General features: G+C 32.8%; 1 protein-coding gene across 1 annotated transcript; it reads right to left on the bottom strand.

Moving 5' to 3' along the window:
- Positions 1-7,223: 7,223 nt before the first annotated feature.
- On the bottom strand, positions 7,224-11,284 carry LOC115974252 (probable transcription factor KAN4). Its single transcript, XM_031094514.1, has 6 exons — positions 10,124-11,284; positions 9,767-9,843; positions 9,516-9,552; positions 9,174-9,285; positions 7,760-7,838; positions 7,224-7,588 (listed from the first exon to the last, which is right to left on the bottom strand). The coding sequence occupies exons 1-6, from the start codon at positions 10,653-10,655 to the stop codon at positions 7,406-7,408; spliced, it is 1,020 nt and encodes a 339-aa protein (XP_030950374.1). The 5' UTR covers positions 10,656-11,284; the 3' UTR covers positions 7,224-7,405.
- Between the last annotated feature and the right edge of the window lie 14,335 nt (positions 11,285-25,619).

Raw genomic sequence — 25,619 nt, 5'->3', positions numbered from 1 at the left:
GGACTTTTAGCAAACCCTAATCATTCATGTTATAGGTCGTACAGAAACAATGGTACGTACCCAGCAGTACGTAAATCTATATGTTAGAATAACCATGATAATGGAGAGGAAGCTGGCTTTAATAATCCAGAGACTCCGCATGCGTTTGGGTAGAAATTATTCTTCTGTGTTTGCTTCTTTTCTTCTTCTTCTTCTTTCTTTTTCCTTTTTTTTTTTTTTTTTTTTTTAAGACTAGCACCTCTTGTACGGTTTATGTGACATGAATAGTGCATTTAGGCATATGAACAGTAACCTACACATAAACAGTAACTTTTTTATTATTTTCAGTTTTCAATTTTCAGTTAACATAATCATAAATGACAAGATTGGCGATGTTGCAAAGAATATTAAAGGTCTGTTTAGATAGCGTTTATTTTGCTGAAAATTGAAAACTTATTACTGAAAATATTATAGCAAAATAATTTATAAGCTAGCTGATTTTTTGGGCTGAGAGTACTATAGCTTCAGCTAAATAGTAACGTAAACAGGACAAAATAATTCATTTGCGTTTTTCATCTTTTTGTGGGGTTTGTGAACAGTAACATGAAACCTAGGTAATTTTTAGCCAAACGTATAAAACGTGAACGCAAAACGCTATCCAAACACTCACTAATATTAATATTAAAAAGGAAAATTGTATACATGAATATCTATGATGGTTGATGGAATAACCATGATATGTAGGGATGGCTGTATGTAAACCAGAGTACAAGACTCCATGCCATTTACATAATCATGAATGACATGATTGATAACATTGCAAAGCTCAGTAGTAGGACAATATGTCCCCCAATATCAACCACGGTATGATAGGTTTTTCATCATTTCAATTTTTTAGAGTAAAAAAGGTTTAAGGATTTTAGGCTTTGATATTTTTGATAGACTAAAATCGAACCCTGAAAGAGGTTTAATTCTCATGTTTTATGTGAATTGAAAAGTTCATATGGGAATTATAATTCTTGAAAAGTTCATGGGGGTATTATAATTCTTACAATCTTTTGTTTAACAAACAAGCAATTAACCATTTTTATTTCCTGTTTATGTGAGATTCAGATCCAGTGCAATTGCTTCTCATCATCCTCACAAAAATTTTCATCTTTTCACTTTTTAACCTTGTATCTTTTTTTATTCAATAGTTGAGATTAAAATTAAAATTTTTAACTTTTAATTTCAATCCTTTAAAATTATTTCACTCAATACAATATTCTATTTAGGTAGTGCACCGGATCCATTCCTACATACACATTGTTAATGGAAATGCTTTCTTAATCTACAAAATTCGAATCAATTTGTCTTTTTGAAAAGTAAAGTTTGTTTCAACTATATCTCTACACAGGAAAAACTCAACCATATATAAGACCATAAATAAATTAAAAACTAGTCAGTGTTTGTAGATCAAAGGAGTAAATAATGAAAGAAACAATAAATTTTAATGAACAAATAAGGAAATTTTAATGGCTCAGGGGCACAATAAAATTACTTTCCTCAGACAATTTTTGCCTCCACAATAAGTTGTTAAAGCCTTAAAACTACAAACTTATCCTCAGGATACAATCAAACCTCTTGGCGTCCTCAAATAACAATTTTGGAGAAAACACACAAGATTTCAAATGTTAGACTCTCAACCAATTGAGAATCTACTGGAAATACAATCGATATATTTTCATTTGTTTTTCTGTTGTTTCTTTCACTCTATCTCTTTTAAAGAGATAAAAAGGCTCTTCTACTTCCAAAGTAGAATTAACCAACATTCTTTCACTACTAAATTAAGATCAAACTTGCATTACAACTTACTTTAATATACTAAACATCCAATAGTCAAAAAGGGTGCATGTGATGTTTACTACCCTTCCCACTTAGAGGCATCAATCACACCAGTTTAAAAAGAATAAATTACTTCACACGTGTGCTACTCTTCTTGACTGACCATGTAATTTGTTATACATATTACCAAAGTAGTCCAAATCAATTGTAAATCTATATATTTAACAATAGACTAATCCAAGATTAATATGTTTATTTTATAAATATATGAGCCTACAATTAATTTGGACCACTTATGCCATAATATGTGTAACATAAATTAACATAATTCCTCACTAGGGGTGTCCATGGGTCGGGCGGGTCGGGTTTGTGCCCAACCCGCAACCGACTCGTAAGAGATCGAGTGGGCAGATTCTCAACCCACAACCGACCCGTTAAGAGGGTCGGGTTTCTCGAGTCAGTTTGCTGGCGGGTGGCATCGGTTTCGGGTGAGGCCGAAACCCGACGAAAAACACAGAAAAACAGCCAAATTCAACGAGATCTCGCCCGATCTGGTGAGTATTTCGTCAAATCCGATGATTTTTCCCCCAAATCGTGCTGAGAATCGCCGGATCTGGTGTATCTATGCCGTATCTGATTGTTTTGGTCGCCGAAATCTACCAAATCAAGCTAAAACTCGTCGGAATTGCTAGAGAATTCGCCAGAATTTGATGTCTTCGGGCGGGTCGGGTTTCACGGGTTTTGAATGAGGGGACTCGAAACCGACCTACCGGCATCGGGTTTTGGAGCTCGGGACCCGCGGCCGACCGCCGAAGCAGTCGGATTGGGTGAACGCCGGCCGGGTACGAGCGGGTTAGGCGGGTGGCCGGGTGGGTTGGACAGCCCTATTCCTCACCATAGTAATTTCACAAATTGGAAGTGTATTTTCCTCTTATTCTTTACCAAATGTAAAATTGAAGCCAATGAATATCATAAAGGTACAAATAATAATAGTAACAATAATATAAAACAAAGGAAGAGGTAAATTACCAATAAAATCAGCCACATGATTTATGGGTACAATTTCCAGTAGAGAGCACCCTTGTCTCATCGTAAAAATATCTTTTGAAAAATAAAATAAAATAAAAAATCAACACACATTGTCGTACACTGTTGTAATATAAAATGTTCTTGCTCTGTGGTTCTTTATAATAATAGTTTGGGAAACCAAAGTCGTATATGAATGAATGAGGGGCATGAATGAAGTTGGGATATTCTGTAACACCGTATGGAACGGACACTAAAAAACAATGACCAGCCAGTTACATGCCAAAATAACATCAAACCATTCGTCCCCCAAAAAACAAAAAATAATTCCAAGGGATTGTTCTAGTGGTTTTTGTAACATCCATAAGTCTTTCATTCAAAATCGTTTGCCAATATATTGGAACACAACAAAATATTCCTCCTTATAATTACATGATATATTATATGATATATAATATGTGTGGAATGAAAAAACTACACAAACTCAAAGGAATAGTTAGGTATTTAAAGAATTCTAAACACTCTGGTAGCAAAACAAAACATAAAATCGAAAAAATTCATATGTTTAGGCTTCTATTTAGTTAAATTTTGCTCTTTATAGTCATTTTTATTTTTATTTTTATTTTCAATGAAAAAGTTAGAGCAAGACCTTGTTAGTTTTGAGACGTTTCTTAGAGTTCATAAGATTTGATTTTGTAATTTTCTCAAATTTTTTTTCCCTTTTGACAATTTCTCTTATTTTCTAAACTAATTTTGTGCCAAACACGAATTAAGGTTTTCAATGGTTTCCTAAGGGTCTCCTAATCATATAAAGATTTATTTTCTATAAATTAGTGGTTGTAGCCCATTGGAAATTTAGACTTTGCTTTATAAACTTTTCTTAGAGGTTTTCTCGTTTTCTTTTTTGGTGAATTTCAAGAATATTCATTGTGAATTCAAGGAACATCTTATAAATTCAAAAGTTATTTTCTTAAGAAAGACATATTTAATACTTTGTGGCTTTTCATATGCATAAATGGGAATGTAAATTTTAGAGGTTGTGCCCCAAAATTAAGTATAATACACCTAAATTTAAGTTACAATATAAGAATAATACACCTAAATTTAAGTTACAATGTAAGAGCATTCACATTTGCTTCTTTAATATATATATATGTGTGTGTGTGTGCGCGCGCGTGAAACTCACTTATTTATTTTACATAATTACTCTTCTAACACATCCAACATCGTTCTTTATTTTACATTTCCAACACATTAAAATCATATATTTACTACCCACTTGTTACCACAGTAACACATGAATATGCCAACACAGAGAGGGGGGGGGGGGATTAAAAATAATGATATACATGGTGCTACAATAATATTTATTTTTAGATGTTATTGTGGCAACATGTATTGTTATCTACAATAATAGATAGCCCAATAGATTGTTTTAATGATTTGGTTTTTTACAATATAATGCAAATTGCACTTTGCATTATCTATTGGAAATGCTCTTGATTTTTTTTTTTTTTTTTAAATCTAAATATTCTTCTTTATCACTAAAAAAAAGAAAAGAAAAAGAAAATGGGGGAAATTATCTAAAACCCCAAAATGCCCTCACTTTGGGAAAGGAAAAGCCAAAGGCAAAACAGCCCCTAGGATGATAGGAGTAGGACCACAACAAGAAGTTTCAAATATAAAAGTGAAGCAAGCACATGTAGTGGAAGATCTGGGACAAATCGGATAATGAAAATGGACATACTTTTTGTGCAGGAATCTTCTTTCACAAACACATAAATATATAATAATTATATATACATTGCATACGTGCGTGCGTAATGATGGACAACACGAAATTTAGCGGAATGTACCATGAAGATTTTCATAATTGTCTGGGGACTCTGTCGAGAAGAAATCATTCATTTTCTTCTCAAGAGGACAACATACAATGATGAATGCTTCTTAATTTTCTTTCAACCTGTTTTTTTCCTCTTTCATTTTACCACCGTGGTTGGGTTAACCTTTTCCTTTCTCAAATCCGTCCCTACCTCTATATATATATATATATATATATATATATATATACTGTTGCTTCTAGTCAAATCTAAACTTTAATACCATATTTGAAAGTTCATGAATGTGAAAAAAATGCCCATACATTGTACAGGAATGGAATAGAACCAATAGATATTGTCTCTATTTTGAACCACATATATATATTTTGAGTGATTATTTTCCAAAAGAGTCTAGGAGGAATGTTTTACGAAGATTTTTAAAGAGTGCTTAATTTTCTTTCAAGCTTTTGCTCTTTCATATTTGCACAAGGTTTAAGCTTGATTGGGTAATGAAGTTAAAGGCCAAGAGTCTACAAAAATTTGTTTAATATATCATCTTTGTGGGGATAGTAATACTAGCTAGGATTCATAGTGGGTGTCATCGCGGTTGTTTGATGTAAATTGTGAAAAACACTATTCAAAATAGAGTTCTTTGGAGTCTTTGAAGGCTCCTACTTCTTTTTTAGGAGATAACTAGCTATATGGGTTTGTTTATTTTCGCTCTATTTTTTTGTTTGTTGTTCTTAGTGGCAAGGTGTTTTGTGCTAGCTAGCTTTACTAATGTGTTATTTTGAATTGGTGTCAGGTTTTAATGAAAATTTTCATTTATTAAAAAAAGAAAAGAAAAAATAAATAGTGGAATGGAATCAATTAAAGTGAGTATTCTTTTTTTCAATGTGTTTGAAAGTTCATAAAATATGCGAAGGAAAAAAAATAAAATGTTATTTTTACTATTACAACCTTTGTATTTTAAAAATTGTACTTTTTAAGTAAAAGAAAAAAAAAAGACAAAAATATAATTTCTCCATAGTTAATTAAAAAAAAATGAATCGCTCTTCTAACTCTAGGTGTACATCAGCTAATTTGGAGGAGCTTTTTGGCCGCACTAACTTCGTTAGTCTTCTTAAAACACAAACCGCCACCACATCATTGGATCAAAATTCAGGTTGCATCAATGGTGTCGGTATGGTTGTTGAATGCTTCAATTGCTTGAAAGAAAAAGAAAAATAGAAAATAAAATACACAACCATACATACCCAAACATATCTCAAATGAGAGAGAAAATATATCTAGATCCCAAAACTCAGTAGATCTAGAGATCCAAAAGACGCTATAGTGCGGTGATTCGAGCTAAGTGGTGTAAGAGACCAAAAAGGCGAGGGGAGGAGAATGGTGTGGCCAACTCAGCTTAGGCCAATTTCATTGATTCCAATCAAAGTTTGAACAACCCTACCGTGTTAACCAAAGAAAATTTTCTCTTAACCTAGTTTGGTAGAAGGTTTCTCTAACTCACTACTTGGTGACTTAAATGATAATTTGCATGTATTTTTAGTCATATAAACTATTCAATAATCGTGTAACTGATTTAGAAAAATATAAGGGCATGGTGATTTGAACGGTCACATAATAAAAAGAAGAAATCTCCTCCAACCTAATTTGATTTATTCCTCCAACCTGATTTGATTTAAACAGAGAAGATTCACCAATGAAGTTGACTTGATTTTGAAGTTTGAGCAAGTAAATTTGGCGCTACTAATAGGTGAGGAATCAAATTGAATATTTCCCTACAAGGCTACAATTGGAGGATCGAATTAATAATTTAGCCTAAAAAGAATAAAAGAAAAGAAAAAGTTTTGGTTATTTACGGACTCTGAGTCTCTGACCTGAAAAAAAGGTTTAAAAAAAAAAAAAGACCAAAAAATAGTGTAGCACATTTATTTTGCAATGACCGGCCCTCATAAAGGGGAACAAAAAAAGGTATGTGTTCCTGCATGCATGACGCTTTTTTTCTCATTTCTAGTGAAAGGTCCAAAGACTAAAAGGTTAAAAAGCATTCATTGGTAGTGGGCCGAAGTGGGCAACAATGAATTGAGCAATTGGGTTGCTAAAAACCTCGTCCACAATTTTGTACTGCGTCTGGGGGCAAATAGCACTCTGTAGTATGTACTATTATGTCTATCTGTATGTGGATCACTCACAGATAACAAATCTGATTTCTGGGGGCCTTTTGAAACTCTCAAAATGCATTGTGTTACTGTCCCTAATCTTCTATAGGATTCAAATCCATAGCCATCTATATTATGATTAGGTAGAAGGTTAAATCAATTCAACAAGTTGCACTCAAAGGAGAGAGAGAGAGAGTGATTGAAATCATTGTTCAAGATATTTCACACTAACTTGACCCACCTCCTGTCCTTAATCTGGACCTCTTGTCCTTAATCTGGACCCTCCAATGGGCCTGACATGGCTCAAGTATGGCCCATGGGTCCATGGACTGAAAACTATCATGATTTTTTACTGAATTTTAGGTCCTCCTGATAAAGCCATCAAAAGAATGCCTTGGAACTCACGGACTACAGCAAAGTGTTTCATATAATAGAGTTGTACCATTTCACTTTTCTTTTTTCCCCTCCAATCGAGACAAAATTCAAATAAATATGGAACAAAAATCATGCAGAATTAGATAACTTTTTTCCCCCATATTCACGATGAAATAACATTATACAAATAGGGATATATGCTTTTGCTCGTAGTGTTTAACATTTGAGAAGGGCTAACTCAGTTGAGGACTCAACATAGTCCATTTGCCAATTTGGCCTTCCTAGAGTGAACTCCAGATTAAGCAATGTATTCGATGGTGACATAGAGTTAGAGTCCAACCTCTCCTTCGCGCTATCAGACACATTAACATGGGGGGCTTCAATATTGTGTCCGTCCTCCTATATTTTTTATAAAAAAAAATGATAATTAATCATTATATTAATTTACAAAGAACTGATTATTTTACAAAAAGAAACAAAAATTCAACATGTTTGGTCTTGTTTTTGATGATACAAACACACACACACACACACACACACACACACACACATATAAATTCATATATATACCTTGGTATCCTTTGCCTTGAAATCAGAATATGTCAAAGCATTTTCATGACTTGATCTACTCCCACTGCTTGTCTCCATTCTGCTCACAAATTTATTGAGATAATCAAAATTAATATTTTAGGATTAAGAATGAAGACACTAGCACAAAGACAAACAAGAGAGGGAAAAAAATGCAAGGCTGTAGCAGTGCTAGGTAGTGGTTTTTTTGGTAGGTGGGTAGGGATCAATATTCTACAGGCAATTAGTTGTTAATAACTTGGCAAGCACAGTACTGAGAGGTTTTAAATTATTTGGAATACTGAGTTAGAAATATAAAAAAAGAATTCTTGGAATCTCAAATTGAAAACCTGTGTTAACAATGAGATAGAGACCAGTTAATTTGCGGACAAAACTTTAGTACGTTTCTTTACGTTTTGTCCCTAAAGTTTCTCAATTAAATTTAATTATGCATTTGTATTTTGTATATATTGACCAGTGCCATCAATGTTATCATTTTCAATGATAATTGAATTCAAATATATGACATTTTTGTCAATGCAAACACATTTTTGAATTTGATCAAACAATGTAAAGTACAACACTAATGAAATTTAAGTATTATCATGGGACAACATAAAGGTTAATCCTTATTCATCTAGAGAATACAGCATTATTACAGAGAGATAACATCTTCCTTCCATGAGATCATGCTTAATTATCAACTGATGAATCCTAATACTACTAAATCATGAGTAAAAATGCATCTAATATCAAGGTTACTCCTTGTTCATCTTCAAAAGTTAATGCTGCATTAAAACACAAAGCACTAAAGCAGTACTCCGTATGCACGTTTTTTGTCTGTGTCCACAGCCATGGTGAAATCAAGAAAATGGCAACCAAAGATGAAACTTTAATCAACTACTCGATCAGCAAAAAGGCAGCCTAGCTATTACAGAGGTACCCTTTGTGAGCTGTGAGTTAAGAAGCAACCTTAATGTACTCTTTAGATTACAACAGCATTGAGATTTGAACCAAACCCTTGACTTTAAGGACACATTGGGATCAATAATTTCAAAATCTAACGGATATGGGATGTGGGACTTGTTAATAAGGGCAAACATTAAAATCACCCTCACTATTCCTATAGAAACCCTAGGCTTTGTTCACCAAAATCTATGACTTGAGACTCTCACTAATAAATCGTCATTATCTACACCATCAACAAAGACAGACACCTTGTTGGACCAAAAAAGTCCTTCCCCTAGGCGTTTGTGAGTATTCATGCATGTATATGCTTGCACACACACACACACACCAAAAAAAAAAAAAAGTGTGTGCAAAAAATTAGTGACCTATTAACACTAGTATTAACAGTATTATTCACTATTCAAAGAGGTGAAGTTGCATGTTATAAGAAACAAGCATAGGCATTCACCTTTGGGTTTTTTCTAGTGTTGTGATTGGACTAGCCTTCTCACAAGGTAAGACTCCTTCCACATTAACATGTCCTGGCCTTTGTTTCAATCCAATATCTGTCTGCCCCAGACCTGCAATATTCATCATAGATATAGAGCAATTGCTCTAGCTTTATCAGACACTGATCCAATAATTCACATGGGTCTAAGGTCAGTCCTAGCCCAACTCACTGTGAATCAAATGATAGAGTTTCTGTCGCACTTGGATAGAAAATATCCAAGCTAGCTCAACAACAAAGAGAATAACAGGAAGAGAAATAATGCTTGGTGGGGGTCCTTAGGTGTGGGGAAAATCCAATTACCTGATCCCTTGTCAGTGCTCTTCACTGTTCTATACATCTGCATGAACACCATGGAGAAAAAAATGAGACAATAGTCCACATTGCTAAGATTACCCTCTAGATGCCCTTTTGTCCTTACCCTTTGTTTTCACATCCCTCACTACAAATGGATCTTATCAACTTCAATATAGAAGAATATGTATGATAACTAAAGAGTGAAAAACAAATCTGTGTTCAAAGAAAGGGTGATTTAACAGTACATTAACCCCCACCTGCAAATGACTCTTCACGTGAGCTAGGGTTAGATCCTTCACATTCATCAACTCTAACACAGACTTTGGTGTTGCTCCTGTTAGCAAGGGGAAAAAACAAAAAAAGTGAGCTTGTTAAAATGTAAAACAAAAGATGTATAATCAACACTTTTGCGCTACATAAGGAAAAAAGTCCTCCTAATAATCATGAGAGATAGAATAAATAGGTCCAAAAGCTGTTCACCAAGAACTTGTAACTTAGTGACATTCTCCAATTCTTCTTATAAGAAGAACCGAGGTTCAAATTTCCCACCCCACTTGTTAAAAGCAAAATAAATAAATAAAAATAAGAGTCTAGGACTTGGTCTATATTATTACTTTCATGGCCGCCGAGAAGTTCTACTGCGTGAACAAAATGGGCATGGAGGGTCGTAGTCCATCTCATTCTTGGAGCTCTGACACTTCTTTTCACACCACTAATCAATCTTGCATTTCTCTTGAACTCTCGGCCGTAGATTTGAGGTTGATGATTGTGGTGATGATGGTGCTGGTGTTGGTGATGGTGATGTTGATGATAGTTTCTTGGTAGTTGTAGAGATGGGGGACTCAAATCTGACATTTCAAACCCTAAGCTTAACGTGGGCTCAGTAAGACCAAGATTATAAGCCCCAGCTGGGTAGAAGCCGCCATTTTCATGGCTTAAATCGCTTCCACTGCTTCCAGAATCAGTGGTTGAGCTCCTATCACTGTGGAGTACTGCTTTTCTTGATATCAATCCATCATAGCTCACTTCCTTAGCTTCAAAATCTGCTGAAACTGAAGGTGGGCTGATCTGTAAGGAAAGGTCAGGCAAGGGTGATGGAGTAGTACTGCTAGTAGTTCTCATTATAGGGTTTGAGCTAAGAAACATGAGGGCTGTGGTGGAGATCTAATAGCTTAATCAAAAGACCCACTAGGGGTTCTTAAATAAACAAGGAAATGAGAGAGCTAAGGAACAAATAAGGAAAAGCAAGAATTGGGATGAGAGAGAGGTGAAAAAGAAGGCTGTGAGTTGTGATTATATCATGAGTGCCTCATGATTTGCATTGGTATTAAGAGAGAGAAGAGGAGGCTAATAAGGTAGGCTTTTCAGTAGGATCCTATATGCTAGGGTTGATGGAATAGCAAAATATATAGAGAGGTTAATAAGAAGAAAAAAAGCAGAAACTACTAGTCAGATTAAAAATGCAGAAAAAAGAAAGAAAGAAAGCAGAGTTTTTTTTGGGGGGGATGAAGGCTTGAAGGAAAAGTTTGTGAAAAGGGTAAGTTGTGTATTTATGGGTGCAGAGGAATCAGAGACCTTTCCACAAAGACAGTCACACAGTAACACAGAGAGAGAGAGAGAGAGAGAGGTCCGTTTTAAATAAAGGAGGACCAGAAATATAATGGTGGTTTCTGAGGGGGAATGGTTGGAATTCGAGAAAACAAAAGGGGTACTGTTCTAAGGAATAATGGAATGGGAATTGAGTCACAGTCTCTCTCTCTCTCTCTCTCTCACACTCACAGTCTCTCTCTCTCTCTCTCTACATTGATGGATCGCGACCCATTTAAATTCTCCTACTCTTTTTGTATCTATCAGATTCTATTTTTATTGTTTATTTCTTATAAGCTTGTCTTGATTTGGTATATTCTCTCTTTTTTCTTTTTTTTTCTTTTTTTTTTTCATTAACGAGGATTGACTGGCAGGCTAAAATATCCCTGTTCAAAGTTTGCCCTTATTTAGTTATTGTTCTTGTGGACGTGGCATGAATGATTGTGAAAATTTTAAGGATTTTCTATTTTGAAAATTCAACACAAACATTATGACTATATTGCTCATGTCATGATGGCATTGCGTTAAATTGAAATAAGAAATTTAGGGTTTTTTTTTTTCTTTTTTTTGGTTCTTGGCTTGTATGGGAATATAAGCTTAAGAAACAATGTTTTGGACATTATTATGAGTTTGTGACTATAGTTACGCTTTCAAATAGCAAGTAGGAACAAGCCCCCATCACTAAAGAAAATTTATAAAAAAAAATGGTTGAAAAAGATTAAGGACTTAAATATCGATTTTATGGATAAATTATTTAAATGTGACATATTATGACCACTAATGATTTTGTTTAAAATCTAAATTCGGAAAACGAACTTGGTATCATTTTTTATTATTTTGAATTATTTTAGTCAAACAAAAGACCATTATATGTGTGATTTTTTTTTGGGGGGGTGGTGGGGTCTTGAGGTATAATGTAAATGACTAAATGTAGCATTTCCCTTATTATTAAAACCTTAATAATTTCCTAATGATCACCAGAAAAAGAGCCCTCCATATCTTGGGATTCAGTCCAACCCTATAACTCAAGCTAAACCGACCATTGCCAACCCTAGCTAGGCTATATAGTTTCTCTCCATTGACATGAACAGAAGCCAGTGTTAACTGGTCTAAAGTCTTTGGTGCACGTAGCAAATTGCCAATAAATATCGAGCTGTACACGTGCGAACCTTATTTAACAAAAAGAAAATCAGCAAAATAAAAATGGTCTCGTGAGAAATAAGGAGAGGGAGGAATATATATATATATATATATGGACTAATAGAAAAGAAGTAGTGTCAGAGCGGCTGGGGTGTCCGGCGACACCAGGGTCGCAGCCCCACATGCCATTCTCGATGACCCACTCCTCATTCTAATGTTTAGACCTACGCGTTTTCCTACTCTCGTGCCACCCTATTGAGTGTTTACTGTGCTTAGTTTACTAGTCTCTTTCCATCACCCCCTACCACTCAACCTACTGTCAAAGTCTTCTATAATAATTGAGAGCCAAAAAAGTTTGCTTTCTTCTTTCATTTTTTTACTAGAAAAACTGGAATAAGAGTGGTTACAAGTAAAACTTTGTTTAAGTATGAGATCCCTTGATATGTGTGTTTCTTATTTGAATAAATCCATTGGTATCTCATTGATCGCTAATATAATAATAAAAAATGAATAGTTTTAGGAAAGAACTTGTATACTCAATTTTAAAGTTTATTAATTTGTGCGATTATGAGTAGTGTATTTTTTTGCTCACTACTAATTATATGAATTTATCACTTTTTATTAACCACTCATAATCGCACAAGTTAACAAGTTGTGACAAATAGATGTGTCTATAAATAGACTAATCAAAATTTTATGTGCAACCCTATAAAAAATGTACAACTTTGTTAAAGATGAAAGACAAGCCTTCCATTAACTACAATTACAACTTATCATATAAATTCTTTGATTGTTGTATTCCATATGATAATATCATTATTTGAAATAAATCAATTTCATTGTTCAAATTAAATTTATAAATATATGGATTGACACATTGCTTAGATTTTTGAAATACTTGACACTACATGAATGGTTAAATGTAGGAAATAATTCAAATGAACTCTTTCAATATGAAACTAAAAATAGAGAATCTTGTTCCAAGTTGAGTGTATAAGGTTAATGCCACAATTGAGCTTTAATTTAACATAATGGCATAAAAACCCAACCCAAAAATCATGTATAGTTGGCGCGTGAGGTAGAATGATGGTGAAACATGCAGGTGGGTATAGTAGTAGAGTGAAGTATAAAAACTTCTTAAGGTTTCAATTGAAAGGCTAGCTAGTGTTTGTCTAATCTATAATCAATCTCCTCCTTTCCCCAATATTCCCTCTTCCGTGTCCAATTATTCCTTTGATTACATCCATCTGTCGAGCCCCACCCGCGCGTGCATGGGAACTCACGAAGCGATCGAAAGACCACATTCCACGGCGTCAACATGGGGTTCCCATCACGTGACTTATGGACGTGACCTTGTCTAGGTGATAGGCTCTTCTTTGTTCTCTTCCTTTGTTTCTTACCTATTCTCCCTATCTCTCCCGTTTAATATGCTGCATATTCTGTGTTTTGTTTACTTGTATATTTTATACATATAAGCTCGAAAACCCATGTCCTTTTGCCTAAACTTTTTATTCCATTTGTTTATATTTGCTGATTACAGTAACAACAAGATGACTAGAAAACGTTAATCATTTGTTAATACTTTCCGAAGCTGCGGTCAGCGCCTGATGCGCTCTAGATTCTCCGGGAAATGAAACTTTTCTGACTTTTTCTATTACTATTTTAATACTAAATTATTAGTGCTAATTAATTCTCTCTCTCTTTCTCTGTGTATCACTCTTTATTTTTTCTTTGGTTGGATTGTTGAATACGAATAAAGTTTTGCAAGTGTGGGTATTATCCGGTCAACATGTCTCTGAATGGTTCGCTACTTGTAAAAGTTGTCAAAATTCTAGGGCTATATTCCATTATTCCATGTGTTTGTCCTACAAGACCATTTCACAGTTCCTACTCTCTTTCCTATTTTGGATCTTATATACCCATTCATTTGTTTTTTTTTTTTCTTCCTCTTTTATTTTCTGACGACAAGGACCTCGATCCTTTGTTTTCTCATTGAAGCTATCTCTTGCGTGTTATTGTCATTAGGAATCTTTATTTTCTTCATTCTTAACTTAGTACATATATATACATATACCTGAATCACCGTTTGCTTTTTTCTCCAAATTCGAGATGTGATACACATGCCAAAGATCTCTTCATCACCTAACCACACTCTTGACTATATTTCAAAAGGGTAAATTCTGATTTGATTTATCAATAGGAGAATTCCATGGTGCATACTTTTTCTTTTTTCTTTTTTACGTATTATACATACCTAATTAACGTAAATCATTAGATAAGATATTGTCTTATTTCATATATGAACTTGATTATGTAATGTAGACATGGTAATAATAGCATTTTAATTTTTTTTTTGGGGGGGGGGGGGGGGGGGCTAATATGAGTGTCCATAACTCTTTAAACTCCTAGCTATATATTCTTCAGAGTGTGTATAATTTTCTTGTCCCACACATATCAGGTAATTAAAAAGAAGAAACCCATAGTGTGCTACAAGACTTGAACCTAGTATCTCATGGATTAACACTTGACATGCATTAGACCAACCCCATGAATTGACATGTCAAAATTATTGATAATGTAATAAAACTATATATGTGTACATCATGTGAGTAAATTCATTAATCTTCAACAAAAATATTAACAAAAGTTTTGATTTGTCATAAAACTAAAATTCAAAAGTCTAATTGCTCAAGTCGATTGTGCAAGAATCAAATTGACAATCATGCCAAAGTTCATGGGTGGTACTATTTATCAAAATTTTCCAACAGATGCATTCATGATTCAAATCCCCCCTCCCCTCACTATCAAATTTGTAAAAAATTAAAAATCCCTTATCCTTGCATTCATTCCTAGTTTAGTTTAGCTAACACAAGAATAGACATATTCAGTGATGTAAATCACCTAATTAATTAATTGTACTATTGTAGTGTTAGATTAGACTCCTCCATCGTAATCATTAAGTACTTAAGTAGAGTGGAGTTACCAATATCTTTAATATTTAAACAAACATTAGATAGCACAACTTTAGTATATATTGAAATTATTGATGATGTGGTAAAAATCATTAGTTAATTGTGAATTCCATAATAAGAGAAATCATTTCTGAAAGTTCAAATAATGTATAAAACACCTATGAACGTTTAGACCCCCAAAAACAAAACTACCAACACAAGCTTATAATTAAACAATATATGTACGGAATATGAAATATAAACTATAACCAAATAGGTAACACACTCTAAACCATAATTAATCACAATCACAGCAGTAATTAAAAGGTAAAGAGAAAGGGAAGAAATATACAAACACAAAGATAACACGGCGATATGTTATCGAAGAGGAAACCGAAATATTCGACGAAAAACCTCTCCGCCGCCCGCCAAACGGTCAATAATCCACTAGAGAATGAAGTTGTGATACATGAATAGCAGAAAACTCTCTAAGCCTAATCTACCCAATGCACCTAAGCCCTCCAATCTTCTTACTCCAACAAGGTTACGCCGAACCTTATCTTCTCTAACTTATCGGATCCCACAATAACCCATTGCATCAACCAAAATGAATTGGTCCCTTCTGAACTGCTTCCCAAGCACCAAAATACCTCCTCACTGATATGGGTATAGTGAGATAAGGATTTGGCTAATGTACCTTTCAAGGATATGTCAATGGAGAGGGTGAGAGTAGAGGAATATGGAGAATCAAAAAATGAAGATTATGGATGAGTTAATCTTGTTTTTTTCTAGAGTTTCTCTCTCAAAATTCTCTTTGGAAGCTTTCTACATTTCATGGGTATAAGGGTATTTATAGTAGGGTACATAAGGAATGCGAAATGTCAGTTTTCATCTAATAGGGCATTCTGGCAACTCGACCTCGTGACTGGAATGGGTCGCGAATTTGAGTCACAAGCTAACTGTCTGGCTAGACTAGAAGTTTTTGTCCTGCAGTGCTACAGCTGGTGGGACCCTTCAGCTCCCCCTGCATGCTTCACACGTGTGCCATTCTAGTGACTCACCAGTCGCGAGCCAGTCGCGAGATCCAATCGCGAGACTCCCTTGAATTGCACACTTCTTGAGATTTCTTCACACTCTCTCTCACACACTATCCTTAAATAATTCTCACCTACATATAGGGTATCTAATTGCTAAATTACAAGCATATTTGGTACGGAATAAAGCCAACACATGATTGACTAAATTCAATCTTACAGTTTCAAACCTCTTTTTTTATGCAAGATTTTCTTTTCTGCCTATCCTCTCTTTTTGGTTGGAACGTGGCTTTGATTAATTTCTTAGAAAAGAAATATTGAAATGGAGCTCAAAAGAAAAGATTAGACCAAAAAGAAGAACAGAAAAATTGGCAAGAAATGGAAATGTACTGAGGTTGAAAATGAAGGGTGTCCTCAACCCCCAAAAAAAAAAATAATAATAATAATAATAATGAAGGAAGAGAGAAATACGAGGATGCGCATAAATTAAAAAAGGAAAAGGCAAAAAAATGAAGATTTAAATTCCTTGTGGTAGTGGATAAGACAAAATGGAGTTGGAGAAAGGGAAATGAGGGCTTCATAATTAAATCTTGGTGTTCCCAATCTAAGAAAGTCAATGATCCTAATAGAATATATTTATTTATTTATTTTGAGAAATATTTAATTTATTGAAAACTTGACAACATCAAAATCATTTATTTCACATATAATATAAGTTCGCTTTTAGTTTTCATTTTGACATTTTATTTATTTATTAATTGCCTCAAAGATATAAGTTTTATCCAAATTATGTGAATAGGAATAGATAATTTCAAATCACAAGATTTTAAAAATTCCCACGTTTTACTAAAAGAACCCCATCATCCATACTTAAATCTGCAAGACTTATTAATAAAATCTGAAGGGTTTTACTCCTAGTTTGAATTCTTTCATGTAAGAAAATATATAATTTCTTAAATTAAATTAAACTAATTACTCATTTTTTATGCATATATATCCTTGTGATGAGTGAGTGGAAAAGCAAAAACTAAAAAGACACTAGTTTGCTGATACATGACCATAGGCAAAGTTTTTTTTTTTTTTTTCCTTGGCCTAGCTAATCGGAAGAATATTAGCTTCTTCATGGTTATTCGTGAGATTAGGATACAGCCATACAAGCATGTGTTGCTTTGAAATTCGAAACTCACCTTCTCCACCCTCTTCCTTTGAGTATCAATAAAAAGACAAAAAAAGAAAGAAAGTAAGGTATCACCGAAATCAACGCCGTTTAGGCTCAAGTGCACCATGACATTACATCATTTATATTCTACTGGGAATAAATTTTGGTCACTATTCCCAGGCAAAATTTCGTCATGTCTTGTGTAGTATGTATTGACTATTTTTATCTTCTCAAGACTCTATAATAAATAATGGTCCTGAGATTTGAGAGCAATGTAAGACCAAGGCCTGATGATAGTGATTTGCTAACAATCATATTGTGATAATAATGAATTCATGTGGAAAAAACATGGATACATAGAACTAACTTCAAAAGTTTCTCAAAAAAAAAAAATTTTCAAAAGTTTTAACAGCTTTAGAAAGAAATTCATCACTTTTTTTGAAGAAACATAGTTGACAGCAACATTTCATCAATAAAGAAGTGGGTTCACTGCTTCACAGTTCACCCACACACCACCAGAGCCCACCTAGCTCAGCAGCTGGAGCAAGCTTGCAAAGTGGCTATAATGAAACCAATAAATTTAGGAGGATATATACAACAAAAATTATTAATTTTCATGATTACTAACATGTCCTATTGTAATTGTCGTATAATAAAACTAATATTAGTGATGAAAAATAGGAGAGTGATGCTACTTAATCTTATCATTCATTAACACCTTAGTAAGTTGTGAAAAAAGTTATTTTCATTAACACCTTGGTGCATAATAAAGTATGTTTCTCATTGTAATTAATTGAAAAAAAAAAGTGTTTTTTAATTAGCTCTTTACTAAGAATTAGTAAAATAGAGCTGTACCCAATTTTTATTTTATTTTATGAAACAGTAATTTAATTAACAGTGAATAAATAGTATAATCTGTACAAAGACCAAAGGTCACATTCATAATTTATACAAATTCCTTGTCCCACTAAAAGGCTAATTATAACTGATATAGGTCATATCATAAGCATAGTAGCAAACCTCACATAATTAATTTTTGATTTAGAAACAAATCTCAAAGCTTGTCACTTTCAAGATTCAACGTTTTTCTACTGTCGGACACCACTAGTGATAGACATCCCTATTCGGCAAAACCCCTTTGCCGTTTGCTTTTCGTCAATTAATGCCCACATGGCTAGGGAATTAATAAAATATAAACTAAAATTAAATTATATAATGTTCTCAGGCTGACTTTTGGCTATTTGTTTATTCCTTTTTTTTGTGCTATATATAAATAATTTTGAGGATTTAGAAACTAAAAAAATATTTTGAGGAGTACAACACAAGTTGAAAACAAAATTTAAATGTGCATAGAGTCATAGACACAAATAGCGTACTAAAGAAGTCTTGGACTTTTATGTATCCTTCTTATTAGTAGGAAGCAGAATGTTCTAGTTGCAAATTAAGGTCAGGTCCACGTAAGATCACTATAGCTTGTTACGGACTTTATTCTTTTCTTTTGAACAAAATAGGGCAAGGGCAATAACGGTTGAATCCGGCTAAGGGTAGTGACGGTCATAGATCCGGCGACCGCAATACGAATCTAGGTCATTTGGCAACAAGGAGAGGTAGAGATCTATTAGACTTGAACGGAGATATTGTCAGAAATAGGAATTTTCAAAAAAATAGGTCCAATGAGTCGAGTGTGTCAAACCCTATGAAGAAACTTGACACATAAAGATCTATTAGCCAAGGATACATAAAACTTGAATTTTATGTATCCTTCTTATTTGTTGGAAGAAGAATCAATGTTTTAATTTTTATTAAAACCGTTAATATTATTATCATTATATATAGTTACTAATATCTTATATATTATTACAATTTATAGGAAAAAAATAAATAATTTATTAAAAATGAAAAGTTTCATGAATTACTTAATATTTAATTTAATTAATTATTCAATTACGTTAATTTTCCTAAAATGTTTCATTTTCATTTTTATAATGTAAGATTGCTAATATAGGCATAGAACATCCAAAATAATGTCACTCTAGCCAAGACATACCTTTATTTTGTTTTAACTTATAGTAGTATTTTGATTTTTATCCTATGGATTTTCATTCACTTTTGTAAAAATTCATAATAAGTATATGACTACATTTATATTAAGGATTGTGAGTTAGCAAACAAGTTGACATCTTGACAGCACATTGCCATAATTTTTAAAATAGTTATAGATTGTCACCAAGATGCTAATTAGACTCATTAACCTCTTCACCGCATGAAACTATTAGACTTTGCTAAGAGTCTTATAACTCAACCGGTATCACATGGTTTTCTAATAAAGACGTTTATAGTTCAAATCCTCACACCTTCAATTATTGAAATCATTAGCTCTAAGGTGGGGCAAAAGTCAAATTATTGGCTCAAGCTCAATCAACTTGAGGGAGTGCTGCTAAGATGCTTATAATTTGATTTTCAACGTGCAAGGGAATTATTATAGCAAGTCCAAATAAGATCAGCCAATGTCGGGCCAACTGCCTCCCCCCTAGCCCCACCAAAAATATCCCACCCCCATTTTCATTTTGAAATAGTTTCTTTTTATATATACATTTATTTATTTTCTTGTTTATATATATATATATATATATATATATATTAAGAAATATAAAAATAAAAATATTCTTATTTTATCAATGTTTTTTAATGTTCCAAAGTTATAAAAGAAAAACAAGAAATTAAAAAAATTAAAATAAAGAAGAAACGTTTTAAATGAGAGAAAATAAACTTATAACTTTTAAAAGTGTTAAACCTTGATTTCTTTATGTAATAAATTATTAATTTCACAAAATGAGCATATAAATAATAAAATTTAGAGATAATTATAAAGTAAACACCATTAATTTGATATTATTTTTAAGCTAAAAAGTAAAAACCTAAATTTTTCGATACACAAATACGTGCTATATGGCTTAAAATTGTTAATTAAATCATTTTATGAGTTTAACAAAAACGAAATAAGTTGTACTTGGCTTTATCTAATTTCTAAAAAATCATTACATAATAATTAAAGGTGAAATTATAAGAATGAAAAATTGCAATATAACTTATTCAATTATAAAAATCTAACAGATAAATACAAAATAATAAATATGCTATCTATTTATGGGTTTTAAGATTAAAACACTATATAATATTCACACCAATAAAATTTGATTTTTATGTGTGTATAGACACATGAATGTTAATCATTTTATGAGTTTAAGAAAATGAGATAACTTATACTTGAGTTTTATCTAATTTTTGAAAATTATTATATGATAACTATAAGTAAATTATTGATTTCAATGAAAAATTGATAAAGTTTTCCTCTAAATTGATTTGGAAAAATCTTTTCTGACCAATACGTGGTGATTCATAGAATCATCCCTGCATATTAAATCATATGACTCATTCAATATGTAAGGTTACTAAAAATATACGTGGATGATCACTTGAATCACCACGTAATGGATTAAAGAGTTTTACTCTAAATTAACTAGTTTGAAAGTAAACCATATCTATACGAAAATATTATTGAGCAACTTGTTTATATATAATGAATATATTATCTATTTTTGAGTTTTCTAATATTGAAGCTCTATATGGTATTGACATAGTATAATTTTATTGTCCAATTGATCTCAGTATTTTTATCATTAATGTGTATGCATTGTGGGTGTGCATAATGTGTCTCTACATAAGTATATGAACACGTGTATGTTACCTACAAATTTTATCCCCTTAAATCAAAATTTGACCAAGCCACTAAGGTGTCCCCATCTGCCGCTCTTTCTCCTAGGGGTAAAAAAGTGAGCCAGAAGATTACCAATTGCCATTGACCAAGGCTTGTCAAAAAGTCCAATTAAATTTCACAGAAGGCCCACAAGATTGGCACATAATTCTTTCTACATTAATGGAGACTTGAAATGTATATATCACTATCCTTTCATGCGAGTAATAAAGCACGAGTTGGTAAAACTTTTCAAGAATTTCAAGCCCTTTGTCGTTCGTATTTCGGTTTCAATCACAGTCACAATGGAATTTAGGTGCCATGAAGCTGATGGATGAATTTGTAACATATCAACCAAAGTAGTCCTATCTCTTTTTCTCTCTACCATAACATTCATGTTTTTCAAACCTTTTCTTTTATATTTTCTTTTGGGTATTTTTATTTTCTTTGGAATCTAAAGAATATGGTACAGAATGATTCTTATCTCTTAAGATCACTGAAAGTAAAGAGCTCTAGGAATAATTTTTGGACTGGGGGATGAGATCATATTCATGAGAATGAACAGACAGAGAGGGTGGACAAGGCCTAATATTCTAAACCAGGTCTGAGAAAACGTTTTCCAATAGGACAAAGAACAAAATGGTTTATATGTTTAGGCCTGGGAATTGCATAAAATGCTGAGTTTGAGGTCCTCTTCTTCTTTCTTTTTTTTCTTTGTTGCTGTATAACAAGGTTGGAATATTTCTTTGTCAAGGGACCCACAGAGAGGCAGATCATCATGTGGGTGTAGCCAGAAACCAGTTTTTGTTGGGTTTTTCAGAATGGCCACTGAAATCTGGCCCGTTCATTTTTGGTCTCCAGAGCTGCCCACCTGACTCAGTTAACAATTATCATCGGTGCATTGAACATGAGAAAGAAAGGTGAAAACTTTATCACCATGGAGGTGGTGAGGGTTTTACCAATATATTTTTTAGCTGTGGCATCTCTATATACTTTATTGAATCAAATTGTTATTCATGCTAAAAGGGTCTTATAACTTAATTGATCTGTATTTGCGGATCATCTTAAAACATTTATGGTTCAAATTATAATTTATTATTCTTGTGAGAATTTGTACTTAGAATATCATTTTTATATATGTCATGAAGTTAACAATAATGAAAAACTGGTTTTGTTAGATTTACTTATTGTTAATTGTCATGTTTATCAGTTTATCTTCAAAAGTACTCAACAAGTTCTTTAGAGGAAATAAAAAAAGGTTCTCAATGAAGCATTTCATTTTCTTTCTTTTTCACTCCAACCCTTTCGTTTTCCTTCAATTTTCTTACCATTTCCCTAAGCTCCAAACCTGGCATATGTCAATGATATTCTGGTAGTCCAATACTTTATTAGGTACACCAATTACAGAGTGTTGTAGATAGCTTTTCGTTCGAAAAATTTGTTGCTTATGGTAATTATAGAACCCCATACCCATCGCTTTCGTACTCACGTCCCCTCCTACTTTTCTTTTTCATTACAAATTTTTTATTTTTTATTTTTCCTTTCCTTTTCTATTGCCTGGAGAAAGTGCCTTTAAAAATACTCGTAAAACTGTCTCTCTATCATTTTCCCACTGTTGTTGCATGGACCACACGAGGTACAGTTTTTATTTGTTTAAAAAATTTATTTGGTGCATTGCCAATGTTTTTCATTTCCTCCATTTGAATCATTCTAACAGTGCCATAAATAAAGAAAGCCACTTTCATATGTTGTCAATTGTCTTGCTCCTCATCAATAATATATAAGAAAAAAAAAAAAAAAAAAAATACTAAACCTTAAAATTGTCAACATCAAACAAAATAATTCCCCAGGATGTCTGTGGGTTTGAAATTTGAACTTGGTACTATATAAATTCACTGATAACTAGACAATTAAGCATCATGTTTAAATTATTCAAACACTTCTAGTAGCACTGTTCTAGTTCTAACATTTGAAAAGAACAAAAATTGTTGTTAACGTTCTAATTGTGTGCCAACAATAATGAAAATGACATAAAGAGTTGAAAATAGGCAAAAAAAATAGACGTCGTTTCTCTTTGCCGTTGGATGTGACTTTGCAAGAACACTATCCTAGAATTAAGATTTAAACAAAGTAGAATAATGTTTTTGAAGAAGTGAAACAAGCTAAAAATATGGTTATCTTGTTGTTGTACTTGTTGAAATATCACACCCATTTGGATTCTCTATGATATGATCAATGCATGGAATGTATTTTTTTTTTACCTGTCATTTCAACTGGGGGGAGATTAATAATTAGAAAAATACAACTAGAATAGTAAAATCTCTCAAAATGGGAAATGGAAGACACATGACTATATCAGATTCTTAAGTACTCCACCCATATAAAAAAAATGAAATAAAAAAAAAGTCAGATCAAGTAGAATTCATCCAAATGTAGCCTGGAAGGAGTGTCACAGGGTCACAGGCACAACAGCACTCCAGCCAAAATAGAATAAATAGAGATCATGTGAGCCCAGGGATAATAGATCACTGGTCAATGAAAGCAATGATTTAAACAAAGATGGAGAACTTGGGGCACATAAGATGGTACAGGAGTATAATTGCTGGTGATTTTGAGTGCGAAATTGGTCATATCATTGCTGCACAGATGGTTAAGCTATTGCAAATGGCATAAAACAAAGTCCCTAGCTTAGATTCTATTAATCATCTCATACATTTTGAATATATGCACTTCACATGTGAAAAAGGAGGATACTGCTGATATATGAAATACATTCTCATTTAAAACACACATCCTCCATTTTTTTTTTCTTGCTTTTGTTCAAAGATAAGAGCTTTTTTCTTGCTTTTGTTTAAAGATAAAAGCTATGTGGTACGGATAATCCTTCTCTATTTATAAAGTGAAAATCTAGGATCAATTACAAATTTTTATGTTACAATTTTGATGTGACAGATAATAAGTGGTGGGTCAGTCTGCCATATAGAATAAGTATGAAAAATGGTGTGATAAATTTTATAAATCTTATGATCCTAAAATAACTCATTCATAAATCTGCCAACTTGGATGGACGGAATTCGATCTAAGTGTTTGATGGATAGCAATGTACAATGCCTGTGTGTGCAGTGTGTGTGTATTTTTGACTGGTCAAGTTTGGACTTCTATACCAGGGCCATGATCAAAGAGAAGTCCTAGTATTTCTATGATTGGGTTCCTTTTTTTGGGTCCAACCCAAGCTTTTCAATTGGTCTCTCTCCAATTATTTTAACCCGGTCACCACTCATCATGTACAAATTCACTCTTTCTTGTTTGGCTGAGGCCCAAATCTAAACTAGTGGCCATACCTTTGTTTACGCTGGGCCTAGACTGACCGCAACTGATTTTTATTGGGCCTAATTCAAAATCATCAAACCAGATCGTGTGGACTCCAAGTCCACCATCCCTCTGTTTTGCACAGTAGTAAATTTTGTCAATAATCAACAACTAGGCCTTTTTATTTTTAATACAGGATGACCTCACTAACACACTACAGGCTTGTTTTTGGTAGCCCATAGCCATTAGGTCTAGTGATTCTCAGTGACTCATAAGACCCATGAGTTTTTGGGTTCAAATTTTCTAACTAGTATACTGGGACCATTCAGAAAGGATTTAGAGGGGTATGTACTAGGAAATACAAAGTTACACACACATGAAAAAATAGTCAAACTCTCAAGAATTATAAAAAGTCATATTAAAACACTAAATACTATATCTAATCAAATTTTAATACGCACTACTTTAATTCACTTTTTTTTTTTTAGTGTGTGTTTGGCATGACTTAATTTTGCCCATTTATTTTACTATTCAGCTTATTTTTGTTACTATTCATGAGTTTCACTGTACTTTTTGGTACCATTATGAGTCCTACTATACTATTTAAACTAATTTTTACCTTTATTTATAGTACTTTTAACAAAAAAATTTTAATTTCAGTAAAATAAACAGATCCCAAACAAATCATTAATGTTTATAACTTTTCTCTTTTTACCCATGTTTTCATCTGTTTCTTTTGTATTTGGGAAAACAACATCATTTTGTTGTACTCTCTTTAATATATAGAAGGGAATTAAAAAAATAAAACTCATAGCAAAACAATACTTCATGTTGCTATACTTTCTCTAATTATGGAGAGAGAAAAAATTACTTTTTTTATAATTGAAAAGTTGGCGAATAAGATCGTCTTCTTTAGAAATATCAGAATGTATCAATTAAGTTACAAAACTCTTAACCAAAAAAAAATCACTCCTCTGCATAAAACAATGCTATTTTAGTATAATAAATGTCAATTAAACAATTTTTTTCCCTTAAAATAACTTATTAAAAATAAAAAGTTGAGGTTTAATATTAAGATTTTGATTTTATAATGTACTAGTTTACTACTTTTGATTTAGTGGAGTATTTTGTTATTATCAAAAGAGTAATATATCATTTTGCATATGTTTTTTCTTA

This window comes from Quercus lobata, chromosome 2 (assembly GCF_001633185.2).
Source record: "Quercus lobata isolate SW786 chromosome 2, ValleyOak3.0 Primary Assembly, whole genome shotgun sequence".
NCBI lineage: Eukaryota > Viridiplantae > Streptophyta > Magnoliopsida > Fagales > Fagaceae > Quercus > Quercus lobata.
The sequence above is the reverse complement of the archived record's forward strand: the minus strand, read 5'-3'. Positions and strand labels throughout refer to the sequence as shown.